The following is a 19,261-nucleotide window of genomic DNA, read 5'->3' as shown; positions in this document are numbered from 1 at the left end:
TTCACATTATTAATAGCTGAGGTGAAAAAAACTCATTGCAAGGTAGACAAAAGTATATTTCTCTATAAAGCATTACTGTTGCTTCACTAAATGTGGAGTCACTCTTTCATGCTGACTTTGTTTTGTTACAAATAATCAGCAATTTTTAGAATGCTATGTTAGTGCTAAAAAAATTGTCTTTCATTCAAGTGAAGATGCATAGGGTGATCTTAACTTTATTTAACTGTGGATTTTCCTACATATCCATGCACCTCCACACGCACCTACATCCTTTCCTTGAACAGGGCTATTCTCCTTTATCATGATTCTGACATTCTTTTGGTCATTTAAGTTGTTTTTCTGTTGCATGCTTAATTTTGTTGTGTTCTTTTGTTGTGTAATTTTATTCAATTCTGCTTTTTGTAGAATGGAGACCTGATAGTGGGCGGGCCTGGTAGTTTTTATTGGCAAGGTATGTTCATCTGGCTGGTTAATGTGATCTAGGAAGTGAAGCAGAAGTATTCTGGAAAATGTTCTAGATTTCCGTTGTTTTCTCAGTTTAAGATAAGCAGTCTCTGGTCTTATTTTCAACAAATATAAATCAGAAGAATTGCTTAACAAGCAACTGAGCATAAAAATAAGTCAGGCAAAATTCAGGATGTAGGTTGTATAGGAAGTGAAACAAATAGAAATAACTATTTTTATGTTGGCATTCTGGCACATTTGTTATTTAATTAATAAGCTGGCCTTTTCCCTAGAAGTACCACAATTTTAAAAATAGATAATATTTGTACAGCAAATGTACTGTTTTCAAAGTTTTTGTCACTATTTGTTTCTGAACACAAGATTTTATTGCCCTCTGCATGTATTTTTAGTTCATTTGTGGCATCACTGTAGTTTCCAAGATGTAGTTTCTCGTGTAGATAAAACTTGAAGTGGGTTTGGTAAAGGGTTAAAAGGGTATTTTTATTTTAACCTGTTTTGACATGTATGATATAGCTGATTCCCAGACTCTGCCTGCCAACTTGCCTGTTGTCAGCCTCATTGATGTATGTTTTTGCATTTCCATTAAAGGAGGAGGATCTAGTTCATTATGATGGTAGGGAATTCATAGCTTTGAATTCTCCATTGAGAAATTGCTTCTATTGGTCTACTATATTTCTACAGTACAGCATCAGAAGGTAGCTGAGCCTGAAAATGCTTGACTTTAGTTTGAATCATCACCTTGAAAGGGGTCTGGAGATGTTTTTGTGATGGTTCAGTAGAGTCTCAATGCCTTGTTATATTGATTTATGTGTACTCTTGAGACTTTCAGGGTAATAATGGAGAAAGATTGAGAGAAGATGTCTACTCTTTGCATCTGTGTTATATTATCCTGTCAGTTCTGTTCTGATATTCCACTAGGGCTATTTTGTAGAAACTGTCTCTCCTTTATGTCCCTTTCATTTATGAAGTTGTTTGAATCCAGGTCAGGTAATCACTGCAAGTATTGCGGATATCATTGCAAATTATTCCTTCAAGAATATTCTGAGGAAACTGGCACGAGAGAAGCAAACAGGAGTAGCACCACCCTCATATGATGACAATTACATGGGTAAGCTAAGCTCTGTGTCAGTTAGTAATATGTTCTAAGAGCATGGGGCTTATATAAATGTGAAAACAAGCCCTAAATTACTAATGTCCCAATTGTGAGAGGATTTGAACATGTTTTGTCTTAAGCACAACAGCAAATCAGTAGTTTGCTAGTTATTTCAATGGGATTATGAACATCCTTAAAATTATGCACAGCAACAGGGTTTCAGGGTTGAGATCTTAAATGATTCGTTAGGGTTATTATTATTTGATCGTAAATAATTAAGCAGAAATACGAAATTTTCCTGTTTATATATTTTTTCTGAGTTGATGAATTTGTTCTGAGATGACGAATTGATTTTAAAGTAATTGAAGACTATTTCAATTTTAATAGATAAAAGAAAATTCAGTTCTGCAGTATTTTGTGCAGTACTGCACAAATACCCAATTTATTCTCACTGATATTTAAAAGATACAATTGAAGTAAGCAATAACAAAAGTCAGTTTGAAGATACTACACAATAAATAGAAAAAGGGCTCTTTATGAACCTTTTATTACTACTGATATCTAAGAATTTGTGTGATATTCATGTGTCTGCACATAAGACATTTTTCCTCACAAAATTGTAGAAAAGATGCAGTGGAATTTGAAGGCAAAGATGCATCCTTTCATCTCTGCCCATAGATTTGAAATTATAGTCCCTGATACAGTCCGAAAGTCTTTACTCTGTCAATAGCAATTATCTCACAGATTTGCTAGATCTCCAGGAGGTACTTAACTGCATCTTTGGAAATCTGCCTTCCATGTAGAGCTAAAACAGGATACTCACATTACAGCACAGTAACGAAGACCTAAATTGTGTCAAAAACTGTTAGGGCAAACCCCCATAGTACCTGCTGTTTTTTCAGATAAGTTACTAAGTATTAATTATTTAGAAGCTCATTTTTTGAGAAAATGGATAGATTTATTATACATTCAGACCTACAATTCATTTAGTCATAATAATGTGATAAACAATTTTCCTTTTTTCCACATAGTTTTAGTAGAGCAATATTAGAAAATTTGCATTCTGATGGTCAGGTGAACAGAAATCTGATTGTCCTTGTATATTTTTTGAAAGAAATGGTTTATCAAGTGTTTTGCTTGTAATTTGTCTTTAAACAGGATACTCAGTGGCTGCTGGGGAATTTACTGGGGATTCTGAACAAGGTAAGAAGCTATATACTTGAATGGAAACCATATGGCCGTGTATCTATTAAATTCCTCATTTCAGGTCTCTATGCAGGAACATACCTTTTATATATTTGAAACACTGGTGAGACTTAAGCTATCTGTACCCAATATTCTCAGAGGCAAATATTTCCTTAGAAGGTGTAGCATAACAGAGCAGATTTAAGTAACCCAAAAGTCTGAATCTGTTGTCATGTCCATGCATCTGTTCAGCAGTTAGAGCTGTGACAGCATGGTAGGTGGAGCCACTTAATTTAGCCAGTTTGGTGACCAGTAGTAGCAAGTGGAGCCAATAGCGCAGTCCTGTACAGTCTTTTAGTCCATACTCAAGTTACTCACCTGTAGAGAGGCTGCTGGACCTCAGCGTCTGGCTGGCCAGATGCAATGTGGCTTGGAAATGTCTGTGTATGCTGAAAGCACGCTCCTGATTGCCACATCTACGTCACAGCCCAGGCTAGGAGATAACATTCAGCAGCTCCTGGACAAAGATATGTGTCTACACCAGCATGCTAGCTCTTCTTGGTGAAAGCAGCTCTTGGCTCTATAAAAGCTTCCCTAGTTCCAGTTCCTGAGTCTTAAGGATGAGGTGCCTGGGGCAGTTCATTGGCTGACCTTTTTCAAACATATTTTTCTGCACAGGCATAATGCAGTAAGAACAAGTTCCCCGATCTCTTGCTGCTACCCTGAGCCTTATATTTAATAGCAGGAGACAGAAGAATTAAATTCCTTTTGTTAAAACCTGGGCTTGGAGGGAGAGAAATCATCCTACAGGAAGATGAGGTGTTCAGTTAGTCCCTTGAATTAGGAAAAGCTGATGCACGTGAATATAATTGTCTGAATGTAGAATCATACCTGAGACTTTGTAAAGGTTCTTGGATCAAGTAAGTTTGATACAGCACGTATTTAGAATAATTTGCATTTCGACAGCATCTGTCATCCACAAAGAACCAGAAATCTCACAGACTTAATAGCATTGCTTAAAAACATCATCACTGTGAAACCTTCACCTGAAGTGTTTTGTGATCTGTAAAATACCACCTTCTAGGACTCTACATTCACGAATTGATAAAGTAGAGCAACGTGCACTGAGGAGCAGGTTTTGACCAAAATTACAGAATAAATATTTTTTAAAATGTGCAGAATGTCATTACAGAACTTAGAATTCAGCTCAATCACTGACTGCCCTGGAAGGTGGCACCTCCAGTAACATAATTCTGTAATTCTCTAAGGACAAAGTCAGAGCAATCCATCCTGCAGGGGCTAGGTTCAAGCAGCAATAGTTCCTGGAGCACCACTGAGGCTTTAACTAAATACCAACGAGACTTAAACCTCACTTAATTGATGTGCTGAACTCATAGCACAAAGTGCTGTGGCAGGAGAACTAAAAATGAGCTGAATGTTGTCTGATTTTTAAAGTTGTAAGTTTTGTGGGTGTGTTAGAAATTGAACACTAGTTTGTCTGTGTCTCTGCAAGTTGAATCCAGTGTAGAAGAAAAGCTCCTGTCACAGCTGTTTGGTAGAGTATGTTACAAATAATCAGTTATAAATAGAAATTTGTCCATGATTTAGGTCTTTTCAGGTGTTCTGAAATTGTACAGGATTTCAAAACATATAGTTAGCTGAAAATATCTGTTATCCCTGGTGTTTCATACCTTAAGAGCTGTTTCTTGTGTAAGGCTGACAGTCTGTCAGAAAGTATTGCTTAAGGGGTAGCTTTCTTGAAGGGGTGAACAACTCCATGGTCCAGACTCACAAAACCAACAGAGACATAGTACATTTTTGGAAAGGAACCCAGCTCCCCAGAACTGCTGCTGCTTAATCCCTATAGAGATTCCTGTGGCCCTATGGGTTAAAAAAACATAGTTGAGCTGAATGCTATAATGTGGAAAAAAAGATGTGTCACTGGTAATGGAAGGCTGCAGCCACTTATATATATATACATAAAAATATTTATATGCTTTTTTTTAAAATGCATGCTCACATTTTTAGAATGGATGGTTCTTGAATCGGTAAGTTACATGAATGACTGGCACAAAGGATTGCATTGTTGGCTGACCTGGGAATTGTCCTGTGTCCTTTTCAGTCATTCACTACTACTTTCATCTCCTCTTGACCACACACATTCAGCCAAGGGAAGTATATTAACCCAGAGAGGAACAGAGGAATGCTAGGTTAATACAAGCAAGTGTCTGAGGTGCTCTGGTATCTGAAGTTCCTGCTGCTGTCTTCTGATGTGGATATCCTAATGAGGGATGGTTTAGACAGTAAGACTGGAGGCTGTGACTTTGCTCTCTTCTTTTTTCTTCCATTTTTTCCACTCATTGTTCAAGATTTCACCATTGAGCAGAATTACATCATAGCTAGGTCCAATGTGTCATGTTCTTGTTCAGTGGATTCCCCCAATGCTACTCACAAAAATTTCCTTGTAATGCTTTCAGATAGCTTGTGCAGAACTTGTTGAACACTTTCATGGCATCAAGCCAAATAACAGATGAGACGAACTGTTGTGCAGCCAGAAAGAGAAGGGGTATTTGTAAGGACAGTTGTGTTTAGCTTCTGTACTCTAGTGTGTGATGCCACAACTAATTCTGGTTTCATCAATGCACAGCTGTTAGGTAACAAGCCGAATTGTTCTAAGAGCTTTATTATACTGCGCTATGCTAAGTAATTCTAGGCAGAAAGGATCTCTGGATGAGTGTATTCAACAGTTAAGATGTAGTATTTCATCAGCTAGATGCAATGAATGAATGCTAAAATCTTATTAATTAATGTTTTGAAGTGATTTTCAGGCATTTCTGATACAGATAAGAAACCAAAATTGTACGGGTTATGTGTCGAGGAAGAATTTAAGTGGCATGGGATGCATGTTGTATGCACCACGCAGCACAACCAGTTCATTGTTGATCATTTATCTTTTCAGAGTTGGTTGCTGGAGTCCCGAGGGGAGCACAGAACTTTGGCTATGTATGTACTGGACCCACATTTTATTCTTTTTATAGTGAGAAGGCAGTTAGACCATTTGGAAGATTAAAGTCTGCATTATATTTTCTGTCTCTTTGATCCTAAACTTTCTAATCAGAGAAAACTGCCACTGACTTTCACCCTCAGGCTTACCTGGCTGGGTTGAAATGCCTTACTGGTTTAGGCTTTGAATATTAAGCACTTAATATGAAGTTCTTCAGTAGCCAATTACAAGCATGCTTTGAGTATGATTCAAGCACTGAGTGTTATCAGACCTAAGCTATCCATAGGTTAGCATATTTCATGTGCAATGCTGTGTCCACAGTGGAGCAAAGTCCAAATTCAGATTATTCCTATCCAGTTTTTATTTTCAGTGCTCTAAGTATATACACTGAATACCGGATGCAAAGAGGCATGATATGCAGTTAGAAGTGAAGGGAGAAAACAATATACATGTGTGGATACATCTGTTACCTCGTAGGAAAAGAAAAGTTTCAGAACTAACCTGATTGGGAAACAGAGATCCCAGCTGCAGACACGTTCTCTAGTTTTGTGGACCCAAAACTCCTTGTGTCTCTGGGACTTATTCATACCATTTTTCAGAGGAAAGGTGTGTATGTGTGTGTATATATATATGCATGTACATATATATATTTCTTTATGTTTTAAGTTCATGTTTTCATGCATACTAATGTAGTCACTGACTAGCTGATAGTCTGTGATTTGCTGCTGTTCACAGTGTCCAGTAAGGGAGGAAAATTTTCTTTTCCCCATTTTGTTCATGGGGGACCTGAGACTCATTAAATCTTCGTGATTTGTTGAAGATCAAACAGGAAAACTCTGGTGAAATGAAAGAATTGTTGTTTTTTCTTGGCCACTTAGACCATCCTTCAGTGTGTCAAGCTGGTCTGCAGTGGTGTTACACTGTAGCATCTCCATAAGTGCTTGAAACTTTCCATATTTTTCTCTTACCAGGTCTCAATTATTAATTCTTCAGACTTGACCTTTATCCAGAACTTCACTGGTGAACAGGTAATGTCAAGCAACTGCGTGATGAAATGTTATCTCTAGAGGGTATAGTTTCATTAACATAGTTTCAAGAATTTATAAAATATTTTTTAGAACTAATGAACATAGAAACAAAGAGGATTATCAGTTAAAAAAATTAAAAATTGTTATCTGATATGAAAGCCTATCTGTTGTTTTTTATTTCCAGATGGCGTCTTATTTTGGGTACACTGTTGCAGTATCTGATGTTAACAATGATGGGTAGGTTACCAAATATATTCAGCTCCACTGAACATTCATAGAAGCAATGCCTGATATTTATTAATAAACACAGGTTTTCAGGTGCTTCACACATCAAAATGCTTCTCTTCACTTCTCTGCTTTTCTAATTTTAATTGTTCACATAGGCTTATCTTTGTGCAGTCACAGTGGCCTGAGTATTTGCAGGCCTAGTTTGGGTGAGTTTATCTTCCTGAATATTTATTCAAAGCATTGTGGCAGAGCGGGAATGTCCAAAGTCTTAGGGAACCGATCCAGGAAGAAGAACAGTGAACAAACAGTGCTAGCTACTGTTGGGAAAAGATAGGTGAAAGTCAAAAGTTCATTCTCCCTTTCTCAAAATCAGGTAAGTCTTCTCCTATGCAGACCATCCATAGCTTCACTTCTTGATTTTAAAAGGTTTTGAATATCAGCTCCTCATTCCAGCACCTGCGGGTTGGCCCCCCATTTTCATCCTCCAGAGGACTAAAAAGTGTTTATGGCCCATAGTTATGACAGGCATTGTGCTTCTCTGGGGGAGAATGCTGCTTAGCTCCCAGGGTCATGCCTAAGGCACTCAGAGATTTCAGCCCTGTTGAACAAAACGCTTGCTAACTTTGAACTCATGTAAAATGTGATTAAACGTTTTAGAAGATCGGGACTTTAGTAAGTGAATATTGATACTAGCTTTCTAGCAAGGAGATAAAGATCCCTGAAGCTCTAAGCCTTGGAAGTTTGTACAAAGGTAAGCCAGGATTATATTTACAGCTGTGGCATACTCTTGCCTATTGCAAAATTTCTCTGATGTGTCTACTTCATATTCTTTTCTTATGATCATTTATTATTAAGTGCTTAAAGATAGTGCATTGAATAATTTTTCTGGGCTAAATCATTGCTTCCCATCAGTGACCAGTGACCCTTTAAAGAGTAAGAGATACAAGAAAAGAGAAAAGTAACAAGGTTATAAAATGTTATTGCAGTTCCAAAACAATAACAAAAACAAAACAAAAAAAGAAGCTGCAACAGTTTCTGTGGTGGCTTCACAGAACTCAAATCTTTGCAAATTTCTGAGGTCAAATTTTGTTATAGTACCATACCTTTTGAAAATTCCTATTTGTATGATATACAGCATCAGGATTAATTTAGTGCTACCATAATGCATTACTAATGTGAAAGGGTGGAGAAACATTGATCTAAGTTACAATAGAAACTCATTAGACTTTCGGGGAACTGGCTATTTAACTTCTCACTGAACCTAACTATTTCCTGTGCAGGTTATTTCCTGTGAACATAGGGTTACTTGGCAGGTCTCGTATTTTCTGTGTACCTCTAAGACCACAGTTTATGTCAATAATATAATCAAACTACCATTGAAGCCTGTGTGGTCTCCCAGTCTATATCTTAAAAGAAATCTAATGTCTGTCTCTGAGATCCAAACATCCTACAGAAAAAAAAAAACCACAAAAAACTCTACTTGATAAACATGTCTGATTAGATACGTAGTCTGTCTTTGCTGGTTTGCACATATAGTTGGTAGAAATATTTATCTGAAAGGGAGAGTAAAACAGAGAGGGGGGAGAAAAATGAAAAGGGAAATGACCACTTCAAATTCACTTGGAATTTTGTGCAGCTAAGGACAAAGGAGGTCAACCTTCTGCTCCAGCAGTTCTGCAGGTGCTCCAGGGTGACTCTTGCAGTTTTATCTGCACCACATCAGGATTGTAGGCAGAACAGGGAAATAGAGAATATTGTCTGAACTACCATTTAGTTGCCCACTGCTAATAAAGAGGAATCCACAATGAAACTTAAATCAAGCTTTGCCATCAACTTAGAGACTGTGTTCCTAGTAAAGAGGAAAAAAGAATCACAGAATCACAGAATCCCAGGTTGGAAGGGACCTCAGGAATCATCTAGTCCAACCCCTCTACGAAGAGCACAGTCTAGACAAGATGGCCCAGCACCCTGTCCAGATGACTCTTGAAGGTGTCCAATGTGGCCGAGTCAACCACTTCCCTGGGGAGATTATTCCAATGGTGACTGTCCTCACTGTGAAAAATTTTCCTCTGATGTCCAATCACAATCTCCCCAAGAGCAACTTGTGTCCATTCCCCCTTGTCCTCTCCATGTGACTCCGTGTAAAAAGGGAGTCTCCATCTTCTTTGTAGCTAACCCTTAAGTACTGGTACATGGTGATGAGATCCCCTCTGAGCCTCCTTTTCTCAAGGCTGAACAAACCCAGCTCTCCCACTTTCAATTTAGACTGAACCAGTCCAATAAAAATAGTGGAATAAACTGTTTACTGGTCTTTTATTTGGCCTATATCAAAGCTTCCCATAGTTATACTTTCCCCTACTCCTGCTTTTTATTGCTCGGCAGGATACAAAGAAACTGCATACAGTCTTAGCAGGTGGTCAGCTTGCGCTTTTTAAAGATTTTTTTTATCGGAAGGGAAGCAGTACTGGCTGGTTACCTTTCTGGGCTGGAGCAAAAAAAAAAAAAAATTATGTTAACTGCAACATCTTAGTGCAGTAATGAAATAACTGTAAGGAACCAGTTCAAAACACCACTGCAAACTGAACTGCACTTTATGGTTTCAAATTACTGTCCAGTGGCTTTTGCTTTTGGTTTGCTCTTATGGCCTTCTAAAAGGGATCACATCAACCTGAATTTGGCTCAGAACTCCAATTTCATAAATATAAACTCCTACAATCTAAAAGCCAATTGAAATATCCTCTTTCACCATTAAAAATGCATAATTCTAATCATACAGGTACTAATAACCCAACAAGTGACTCCCCTGGACTTCTTGATGTCTAAATACTTAAACTGTAGGAGCTGGAAGGTAAAATTAACTCTAAAGCATGGTAAGCAGCAATTGCTTGCTTATTACTCACTTGGAGAGAAACCAGGAATAAGTAAATGAGAATCAGAGAGAGCAGGGTAGCTGAAGAAAGAATCCTTCCTCTCTGGCTATAGCACACTGCTGTGACAGTGAAAAAAAAAAAAACAAAACAAAACACCAAAAGCCTAGAACTGCCTGAGGGAGAATTCCTTGTAGAGGACTTGCTGTAGAGAGCTGCCGTGACCTACAGAGCTCAGCACTGACAGAGAAGGGGGGAAAATCAAGAGGGTGAGGAAAGGAAGGCTTTGGCATGGGTGGGACGTGCCAAGACTTCAAGGGAAGGCAAACCAAGTGCTGCAGGTGTTCCAGGTAGCTCTGCTGCCCGTAACCAGTTTAGAGATACCAGTCAGTGTAATTTAGGTAATTGCTTTCCTCCCACCTTTCCCTTGGCACATCAGAAGATGAGCCATCTTAGCTACTGGCTTCTGGTCCCTGCTCCCTTGACTATGGACTCATGCATTTTATACAATCATTGTCATTTATTGTAATAAAGTAGAAATTTTCCTAGAAAAATAACCCAGCACTGTGCACTTCCAGCTGAGGTGCTGTGATCCCTGCAGAACAGACTCCAGCTCCTGTCTACTTGCTTTCTGTGTCACCTGATGAATCTTGTATTGTGGGTTAGGCGTCTGCTTAGACAAGTTTAGGCTGCTGTGGATGATAGATCGTCTGTCTCTCTCTTTTCACCATTTTAGGCACCCTCAATATTGCTCTGTGGACCAGAGTTTTAAAGGTATCTAGGTATCTACTTATCTTACATTGATGTACTGGGAGCATCCTGGCTCTGAATCTTTTGGTTCTTTACCACCTCTGAAAAACATCTTCCCTTAGTCTTGCAATCCTTCATTTGTAAAATATTAATTGGAGCCAAGCTCATCTTTTCCGTCTTGGTTTATGCAGCACATAACACCATGAGGTCCCAACCCAACTGGAATATCTGGACTGTGATGTAAGAAAACAAAATTGATGATAATGCTATTGTGTAACGCTTTTAGTACATGGCATACATAAAATACTTGTAAAAAGAGCATTTATGATCTTGTTTTGTTATTGCTGTTGTTTCATGGCAACTGTTTCAGCTGACATTCTGTCCCCACCACGAACATCTTCCATTAGTAGAGAAGGATTTCTGATGTTTAGTGTGGAAGGAAAATCCCAATTTGATGTCAAGTCAGCATCTGCTTCCTTCCTTTTTTAGTTATTCATGCCATGGGGTAAAATCTGACATATAAAGAACAGAACAACTGCACCAATGTGGCCTGACATTTTGAATTACAGTTTCCTTTATGGAAACATATTATAAAACTTAATAGAAAAATATCATTTCTAGAAGTACTTTGTCACAATTTATAGAATGTGTAAGTTGTACAATATGATTGAAAGGCTTCTAGATGAGATATTTTGTACTAAATTGTATATATCTTAGAACCATAGTAAATTTCTATGGTAAAGTACTAGCTGGACTACTCCTAAATCATAAGGGTTTTTCTGACGGGATTGGGAAGAAAAAAAAGTCGTAAAATTTTACTAATTAATTTAGTAATGGATAAAGTCTTCGTGAAAACATCCAGGGTAGAAAGCTTTCTACAAGCTTTACAAAGTTTGAACAAAGTTTCATGTTAGAGCAAGAGAATATGTTCTCCAAATTAAAAATTCTGAGATCAGGTAGTACTAGTTATTTGCAGTAACAGAGTTCCTTAATATGGACAACTAATGTCCACTGAATATAATGGGAATTGTCCTACTAGTTTATACATGTTTGAGCAACCTTCAGAAATTAATCTGATACTATAATATTTCAGAATAGTCTATTAAGAATATTTCTGCTTATTATGTGTCTATCAATCTTGCTTGATTTTATTCTTTACTGTCCAGTAAAGGGTCTTTTTTCCTGCTAAATAAATGTTGGTAACTTGTTTCGAAACACCCCCATTTATAACAACGACATGCAAAATATCCTTTGATTAGTCTGTCTTCTTTTATTGATTCTTCTTGGAGCAGCAAAATAAGCCTTATATTTTTGTAATTGCATGATGTCCTTTCTCTTTAGTACTTAATGCATCAAATTATGCGAGCACTGAAACTACTCATGTACCTAATATTCAACAGAAGTGTTCTGAGAAATAAAGCTTTGGCTTTGTCTCCCAGCTTCCATTTGAATTCATGATGAGGCATTCTCTATTAATTGATGCTCTACCTGTGTTTCATGTATATTACTTAAAAATCTGCTAGAACGTGGCAATTTTTGTTCTGTTGTTCACTTACTGATGTAAAATTTTTTACTAAAATTTGTCTCTCACTAGCACAATTAGCAGGATAGATCTACAGAATTTTTTCTAGTAACACGGAACCCCTCTGAGTTAACTCCTGACTTCTGGATCATGAACTGCAAAGTATAGCTTTTCAGTGTGTATTGTGGGTATAAATTGAAGTGCAAGAAATTCCATTTAAACCTAGGAAGAACGTTTTTGCTGAGAGGGTGATCAAACACTGGAAGCAGTTGCCCAGAGAGGTTGTGGAGTCTCCATCCATGGACATATTGAAAACTGGAGTGGGCATAGCCCTGGGCAGCCTTCCCTAGTTGACCATGTTTTCACCAAGTGTTTGGACTAGAAGAACTCCAGAAGTACCTTCTTATCTCAGTTAGGCAACTCTATGTCTCTATGATAATTATCAGCTTCCTGTTTAACAAATGCATGAACTGTCTCGGTTACACTCAGTCTCTCAGTGACACTGGTTTTTGTTTGACTGTTGCAGTTTAGATGATATCTTAGTTGGTGCCCCTCTCTTTATGGAACGAGAATTTGAGAGCAAGCCTAAAGAAGTTGGGCAAGTTTATCTATACCTGCAAGAAAGTGCTTTCCTCTTCCAAGATGCGCAAATTCTGACAGGCACTGAAGTGTTTGGTAGATTTGGCAGTGCAATCACACACCTTGGAGATCTCAATCAAGATGGATATAACGGTAACGTATATGTAATGTAGTAATATATATCTCTGTATAACACTGAAATTAAAAATGGCTAAACATGAATATGAAGTGTCTGTGCAGTGCCTGAATAAGGCTTTTTAACATGCAACTGCCTTTGAAAGTCATGAGAATTTACATTAATCCTAATGAAACTGATATTGAGGGCCAAACCATGAAAAGCTTACCTACAGGAGGACAGACATATTGACTACAGAGATGCTTTTTACTAAATATTAGCATGTTCATTTGAATAAAAATCTTATATGTTGTTTTATGACTATAATTACATTTAAATACTTAGTTAATATATTGCATTTGTTTAAAAGCAGAGGAATTCGGTCCCTTCCAACCTGTGATTCTGTGATTTTGTGTAATTTGATGAGGCTCAGTAAATGGAGCATTTTGCCCACAATGAAAGAATTGGACAAGTACAGATGTACTATTTTGGAATCAGACTTCCATTGGTACTTAGGCACTGAAAGAAACAGGCGCATAATGGGACCTTTTTCAAATGCCTGTAGCACATGCATGCAACAAAACATTCGTGTAAGTTAGCTGGGAGCCTAAATTCAAGATAACAGTCCAAGTAAACAAACTTGCTTCGTTATCTGAGATACCCTGGATGCCTTGAGCACCTAGAGTTAGCCTCCTAGACATGGTCAGTAACACTGTTTTTCCCTGCATGGATTTCATTACCTCTTATTTCCAGGATGTTAGGAATCTGCAAAGCAGGCATCTCTGCATCTAAAACCCCAAGGAGTTTTTCCTGGAGGAGGTATTTTGCACAGTAGCCTGAAAGATAGTTGGTCCACCAATGAAAAATTAATGGACTTAGCTCCTCCTTAACTTCATGTTTTTCATGGTGGTCTAGCCACTACACTCTAGGGCAATGTCACTAACGTGTGGCTTCTGTGCAAGGGATAAGTCATGTCAGGAGCCATAGAATTGTATTGGGGTTCAGGGTATGCAAAATCTGAATATCCTGTGGGTAGAAGCCACTGGATTGTGACTGCTGAGAATACCCCTACTGGGTTGTCCTGGAATCCCACTATGGAGCTTAGCCCAGCTGGACCCCACTGTGGAGACTTCCTGTTTTCTACCTGTGAGTAACAGCAGATGCCCTGAGCTTCTCTGGGCAAGGAAGGTTTGTATCCCTGCTCTCCAGCATTCTTGTGAGGCAGGGAGGAGACATTCCTGCTTTTCTCTCTCCCTGTATAGAGATGGCTAAGAAGGATCTAGAGCTAAAATCTTCTGCTTTGTAACTGAAGATCCAATCATAGAGCTTTGGTGCACTCCTGCCTTTAGAGTGAAGGTACAAATTCCAGGTGCTGAAGTCAAGTTTAATAAAGGAGTTCAGCACCAGCCCCTAGATCAGAACCTAAAAATGAGAGCTGTAGGTACGTATCCTTTTCTAGTGTTTCCTATTGGTTAGCTCAGCTAGCGCAGCTGTTGAATCTCAGTCTAGACACATGATTCTTTCCATATCCCATGCGTAGGAACAAGAGCATTGTGAGTTCCACTTCTTGGATATGGGACCTCAATTTTTAAGGGCGGCAGTGCTTAATTGCATAAAGCCCAAGGCCTTCTGTTAAATTCCTGTCTCGGTACTGTTCCCATTTCTCAATAAGACGTTGGCTTGATATAGATGAAAACATTATATTCCAGTGTTCTCTTTGCCTACTAAAGCACTGGATGTTTGAGGAGGGTGGATTTTTTTGTCTGTGTTAAACATTTCATCTGGAAAAAGGAAGTTCATTTTATCTAACACCTGTTTGATATTAATTAGGTGATAGAGGAAATCAAGGCAAATTTGTATCAGTTTAAAAATATGGAAGTAGAAGTAGGCATTCATTAGATCTTGGTTTATTAAAGCTTATTAAATGCCCCAGAAATATGGTAGAGGAATCCATATTTCTGTACTTGTCCAATTCTTTCACTGTGGGCAAAACAGCCAGTGTGGACTGGCTATTCAGTATAATGCAATAATCCCATCATAGGATGATTTTATAAGCTTTTGTCTTGGAAGTTTGACACAGAAAAGACACTACAAACACTTTTCTATATTTGCTTTAAAACTAGAATCCATACAGAAGTACAGAACATTGAAGTTCTTGCATGTATGTACCAGAAGCCATTTATGTCTGTTTTCCTGCAGGGACTTAATTTTTGCTGTATTTTAATTGTGCCGATTCATTTTATTCTTTTATTGCACTGCAGACATTGCTATTGGTGCACCATTTGCAGGAGAAGACAGAAGAGGGAAAGTGCTCATTTATAATGGATATAGTAATGGGTTAAATGCTAACCCTTCCCAGGTTCTCAATGGAGCGTGGGCCTCACAGTCCATGCCTTCGGGATTTGGCTTCACTCTAAGAGGAGACTCAGATGTAGACAAGAATGATTACCCAGGTAAGATTTTTACATTAGAAAGGGAATTTCATACTTCTATTCTCTGGAAAATGCATCATGCCTAAACTGCTCCTTTTGGAAGGCAGAGGTCAGAATAAAGAATAGACATTTTTTGATAGTTCTAGCTTGCTTTCCTGAGAGTTAAAATCAGACAAAACAAATACTCCCTTCCCTGTCAGAAGACATATTCAGAAAGTCAAGAAAGGCCTTAAATTGTTACATTAACATAAAACGTGAATTTTACAATAAAAAGTTTAACCCTTTCCCCCTACTTCCAAAAATTGAATGCTCTCAGCTTATTGAACTGTAAGGTCTCCTTCATCCTGGCATTCTTTCTTAATTAAAAACATGTTGTGTTGTAGAAGAAGGGATTGATTTGTGTGTGTTGCTGAGTTGTTTTTTGCTGTCTGAAGAGAAACTGACCTATATATAGGTTCTAGATGGCTTTGATTACATTACAAAAAAGCAGAGAGAATGCAAAGACATTGCTTAAGGGCAGATACTTCATTTGGGTCTTTTAATCCCTTTCATGCTTTCATTCTGCTATATAGACTCCTCCTTTTTATGTTAGCTTTGACTCTTATTAGTTTATCTGACATGCAATCAAATTTATCAAGTTTGTAACTTCAGTTGAGTGAGCTGGAGAGGTATTTATTATTTTAAAAGCATGTTCTTAGCGTCATAAGTAGTCAGAATGTTGGAGGTATTTTAAATGTCCTTGTATTTATTCTCTCTCTCCTCTGGAACCAAATCTGTTCTGTTTCTTTTCATCATGGTTCAGAAGCCTTAGCAAGGGTGAGCAGTGAAATGTCACATTTTGTTATTGTGAAAGGTTCATCCACAGTAAAATGCTAATAGTCTTTACTTCCCTAACTTACTATGAAATCACTTTAGTTAGCCTGGGTTATTTCAAGGCTAGTGTTCTTAAAAGTTGTATTGTTTCAGAAGTGAAAACTGTAATTTTCAAAGGGATGGATTGTAAAAATCTTGAAAGAGATGTCTTTTTGCAAAAGCAGAAGAGAGTTTCGGGGAAGGGGTGTTTACAATAGAAATAAGGTTTTACAAACACAAAAGCTGACTGAAGAGTAATAAAGTGAGGCTATCACAAGACTGTAGTGAGAGGATCCTTAGCATGTGATGAAAGAAAGGGTTTTTAAACACTGGGCTGACTTTTTGTTTGCCTATTGTTGATGTTGCTATTAATAGTCTTTCATTGTCCATGACTAATGAGGTTCTTCTGGACAACAGAACTCTTTATTAAAGTTTCAGCATTTAAACATTTCCTAAAGCACCCACAAGGGCCCCCAGCAAAACCAAAGAAAACAGAATATTGCATTCCTGACATTCCTAAGATTGAAAAGATAGAGAGAGGGAAGGGAGAGATTCTTTCAGGTCTTCTTTGAGTCACATGGGGAACGCAGAAAAGTAGAAGACTAGCTAATGTATCAGCATACTTTATGTGGAGCATCTTCTAAGCTAATTTGTGAAAAGTCCGGGTGGTGGGTCTCGGTCTTTCTAAATGTGTACTCAAGAACTGCTGTAGTCAATTAAGTTGGGAGATTTCTTGGAAATTATTCTATTTATTATTCTACTCGTCGTTGTTGGCTTCACTATGCATCCTACTTGCAGAATTTCAGTGATATCATCTCATTATGCATTAGATGGTTTGGTTTTTTTACATTAATTACTTATTTTAGAAAAAAAAAACCTGCATTTACTGTAACTAGCTTTTCCCTCCACCCATCAATTGAATATCTGGAGGAGCAGTCCAAAGTACTGGTGAGAATCTGTCAGCTAATGACAGAAGAAAAAAGCCTTACTGTCAGTCAACGACCTCTTCCTTAATTCACAAAGACTTGAAGCACCAAAACAGAGCTGTAAAAATAGCACAACCATGGCACAGTATTAGCACAAAAATAGAATGCCTTCCTATGGGAAAAGGAAAAAAAAGAAAGGAAATAATATGGGGAATTGCAAGTCCAGGACAAACACTAGGCAGTGAAGTATGTAATCCTTCTTATGTCAAAGAGCTTTTCTTCTTCACCTCCTGATGGAAATGCTGAAGGGCAGCCTCTGTACGAGGAGGAAACAGGGGACTGAACTTGGAACAAATACGAAGGACGTTTTATTTTAGGTTTCAGCTGAGAGGCAGAGTATTTGCTGACTATAGGTCTAGGAAACTAGCCTTTAATTCAGTGCTTCCCAAACTACTGGTCATGACTGTGGTTCAAAGAGGGTTGTGAAAGATTAGAAAAAATCTTAAAATTTTTTGTTTAAGCTTTTTAACGTGTATATTATAAAAACAACCATTTTACAAAAAGAAAATGTAATAAAACCAAATTGTGCTGACTCATCACTCTCAGAAGTTCAGCTCCCACAGACTGGGAAATGAGAACCAGCTATAATGTCTGGCTGCAGTTGCGACAGTCTAAGGTGAGATTCTCCAAGCAATTAGCTCTTCCATGGCTAGAGTTCAAGTGTTTTGTGAAGACAAATGAGCTCAAAAAGGGATCATGCTTGCAAGAAGTTCAGGACTGACACCAGTTTGTGAGGACTTATATAACTGTAGCTGTGCTTGTACTATTTACTCAAGCTCTTGGACCTAACATTGTTCATGAGGCAGGCATATTCCTGCTAGGAAATGAGAGGCTGAGAGATGGGAGTTACTCTGCCATTTCATTTTTAAAGCACTATTTAGCTTTTTCAAAGCTTTTAGAGTTTCAGTCCTTCTTCTTTAAATCAGACCATGCATTAATGTTCTTGGAGCAGGTCACAGACCTGGAAGCCAGAAGATACCACCTGCTTGTGTGGCTTCTTATCACAGACCACTGAGCTTCATCCTGGGCTCGCTGTATTGAGCCCAGGAACCAGTGCTCTTAGAGCCTGAGGTACAAGTTGGGGAATACAGTTCCTAAAAAGTGGTGATTTTTTCTCATACGGGACAAAGGTTAAATCCTCTCTTGCTTGGGAGTTCGATTCAGGCTGAGATTTACCTATTAGCCTTCTGGGAAAGAGCAGCCATTTGGTACAAGAAGTTATATCTTTCTCTTTTCATCCAAATCCCAGAATAAACTCAGGAACAGAGAAGGAAATAGGGAGCAGACAAAGGCTGCGTAATACTCAGCACTGTTCAATCCCCTAGCTTTCCTGTGGATGGATGGAGGAGTGGTTTCTCCTTCCTGCAACTCCTGGCCAGCAAAGGGAGAGAGACCACCTCCTGCTTCCTGGTCTTATCTAGGAAAGGCAGAGGAAGACCCTCTTGTCTCCCAGGACTCCAGTTGCATCATAAATATGGGAGAAAACTGATCACAGACAGAGTTAATGGTGGAGTAGCAGAGCAGGCAGGGAAGAACATAATACATCCATACTGATACACTGATACAGATGAAATATCTGTCTAGCACCATAGCATGTCTCCAGCAGTGGCCAACAACAGATATCCAGGAAATTGTACAGTTGTTTTGATAGTTCCCAGAATATTCACCCAGCTCTAACCAACTGGAGGAGCATGTTGAAGGTGGCATCTTCAAATTTGATAGCCCTTGACAGACTTTTCTTCCATGAATTTGACCAATCAGTTGTAGAATTCATGTGAACTTTTGGCACCCACAGCAACCTGTCTCAACAGGCCCCACAGCCTAACTGCCTGTTTTGTGAAGAAGTAATTCTTTTCACTGCATCCTATTTAAGTCTTGAACGTTCCACTGGACAGTTTCTTTGGATGTGTCCTAGTTCTATTACTGAAGAGACAGTAAACAATTCTTTAGTCCACTCTTATTTCACAGACGTCTGCCAGAATCCCTCCCTCAGCCGTATGTTTTAACTGTCCTGCAGAAGGAACCCTAGTTTACTTGTTTCTTGTGCAGAGGCAAATGGCGTACCAGTCCTGCTGTCCCAGATGATGGTCCAGTCTTGTCACCACTGCTGCCTCTTCTTCATACATTTTTATGTAAAGAGCATTATGTAAAGTGT

General features: G+C 38.4%; 1 protein-coding gene across 3 annotated transcripts in view; it reads left to right on the top strand.

Moving 5' to 3' along the window:
• ITGA8 (integrin subunit alpha 8) overlaps positions 1-19,261 on the top strand; it is a 127,008-nt gene that overhangs the window by 23,300 nt on the left and 84,447 nt on the right. For all 3 annotated transcript variants that reach the window (XM_064444700.1, XM_064444699.1, XM_064444698.1), the window contains exons 6-13: positions 406-451; positions 1,448-1,573; positions 2,717-2,761; positions 5,703-5,746; positions 6,719-6,775; positions 6,960-7,012; positions 12,669-12,874; positions 15,098-15,289. In XM_064444700.1, the coding sequence (XP_064300770.1) occupies positions 406-451; positions 1,448-1,573; positions 2,717-2,761; positions 5,703-5,746; positions 6,719-6,775; positions 6,960-7,012; positions 12,669-12,874; positions 15,098-15,289 (769 nt within the window). The remainder of the gene's footprint in view (positions 1-405; positions 452-1,447; positions 1,574-2,716; positions 2,762-5,702; positions 5,747-6,718; positions 6,776-6,959; positions 7,013-12,668; positions 12,875-15,097; positions 15,290-19,261) is intronic.

This window comes from Phalacrocorax carbo, chromosome 2 (assembly GCF_963921805.1).
Source record: "Phalacrocorax carbo chromosome 2, bPhaCar2.1, whole genome shotgun sequence".
NCBI classification, from domain to species: domain Eukaryota; kingdom Metazoa; phylum Chordata; class Aves; order Suliformes; family Phalacrocoracidae; genus Phalacrocorax; species Phalacrocorax carbo.
This window is presented reverse-complemented; position numbering and strand designations above follow the sequence as displayed.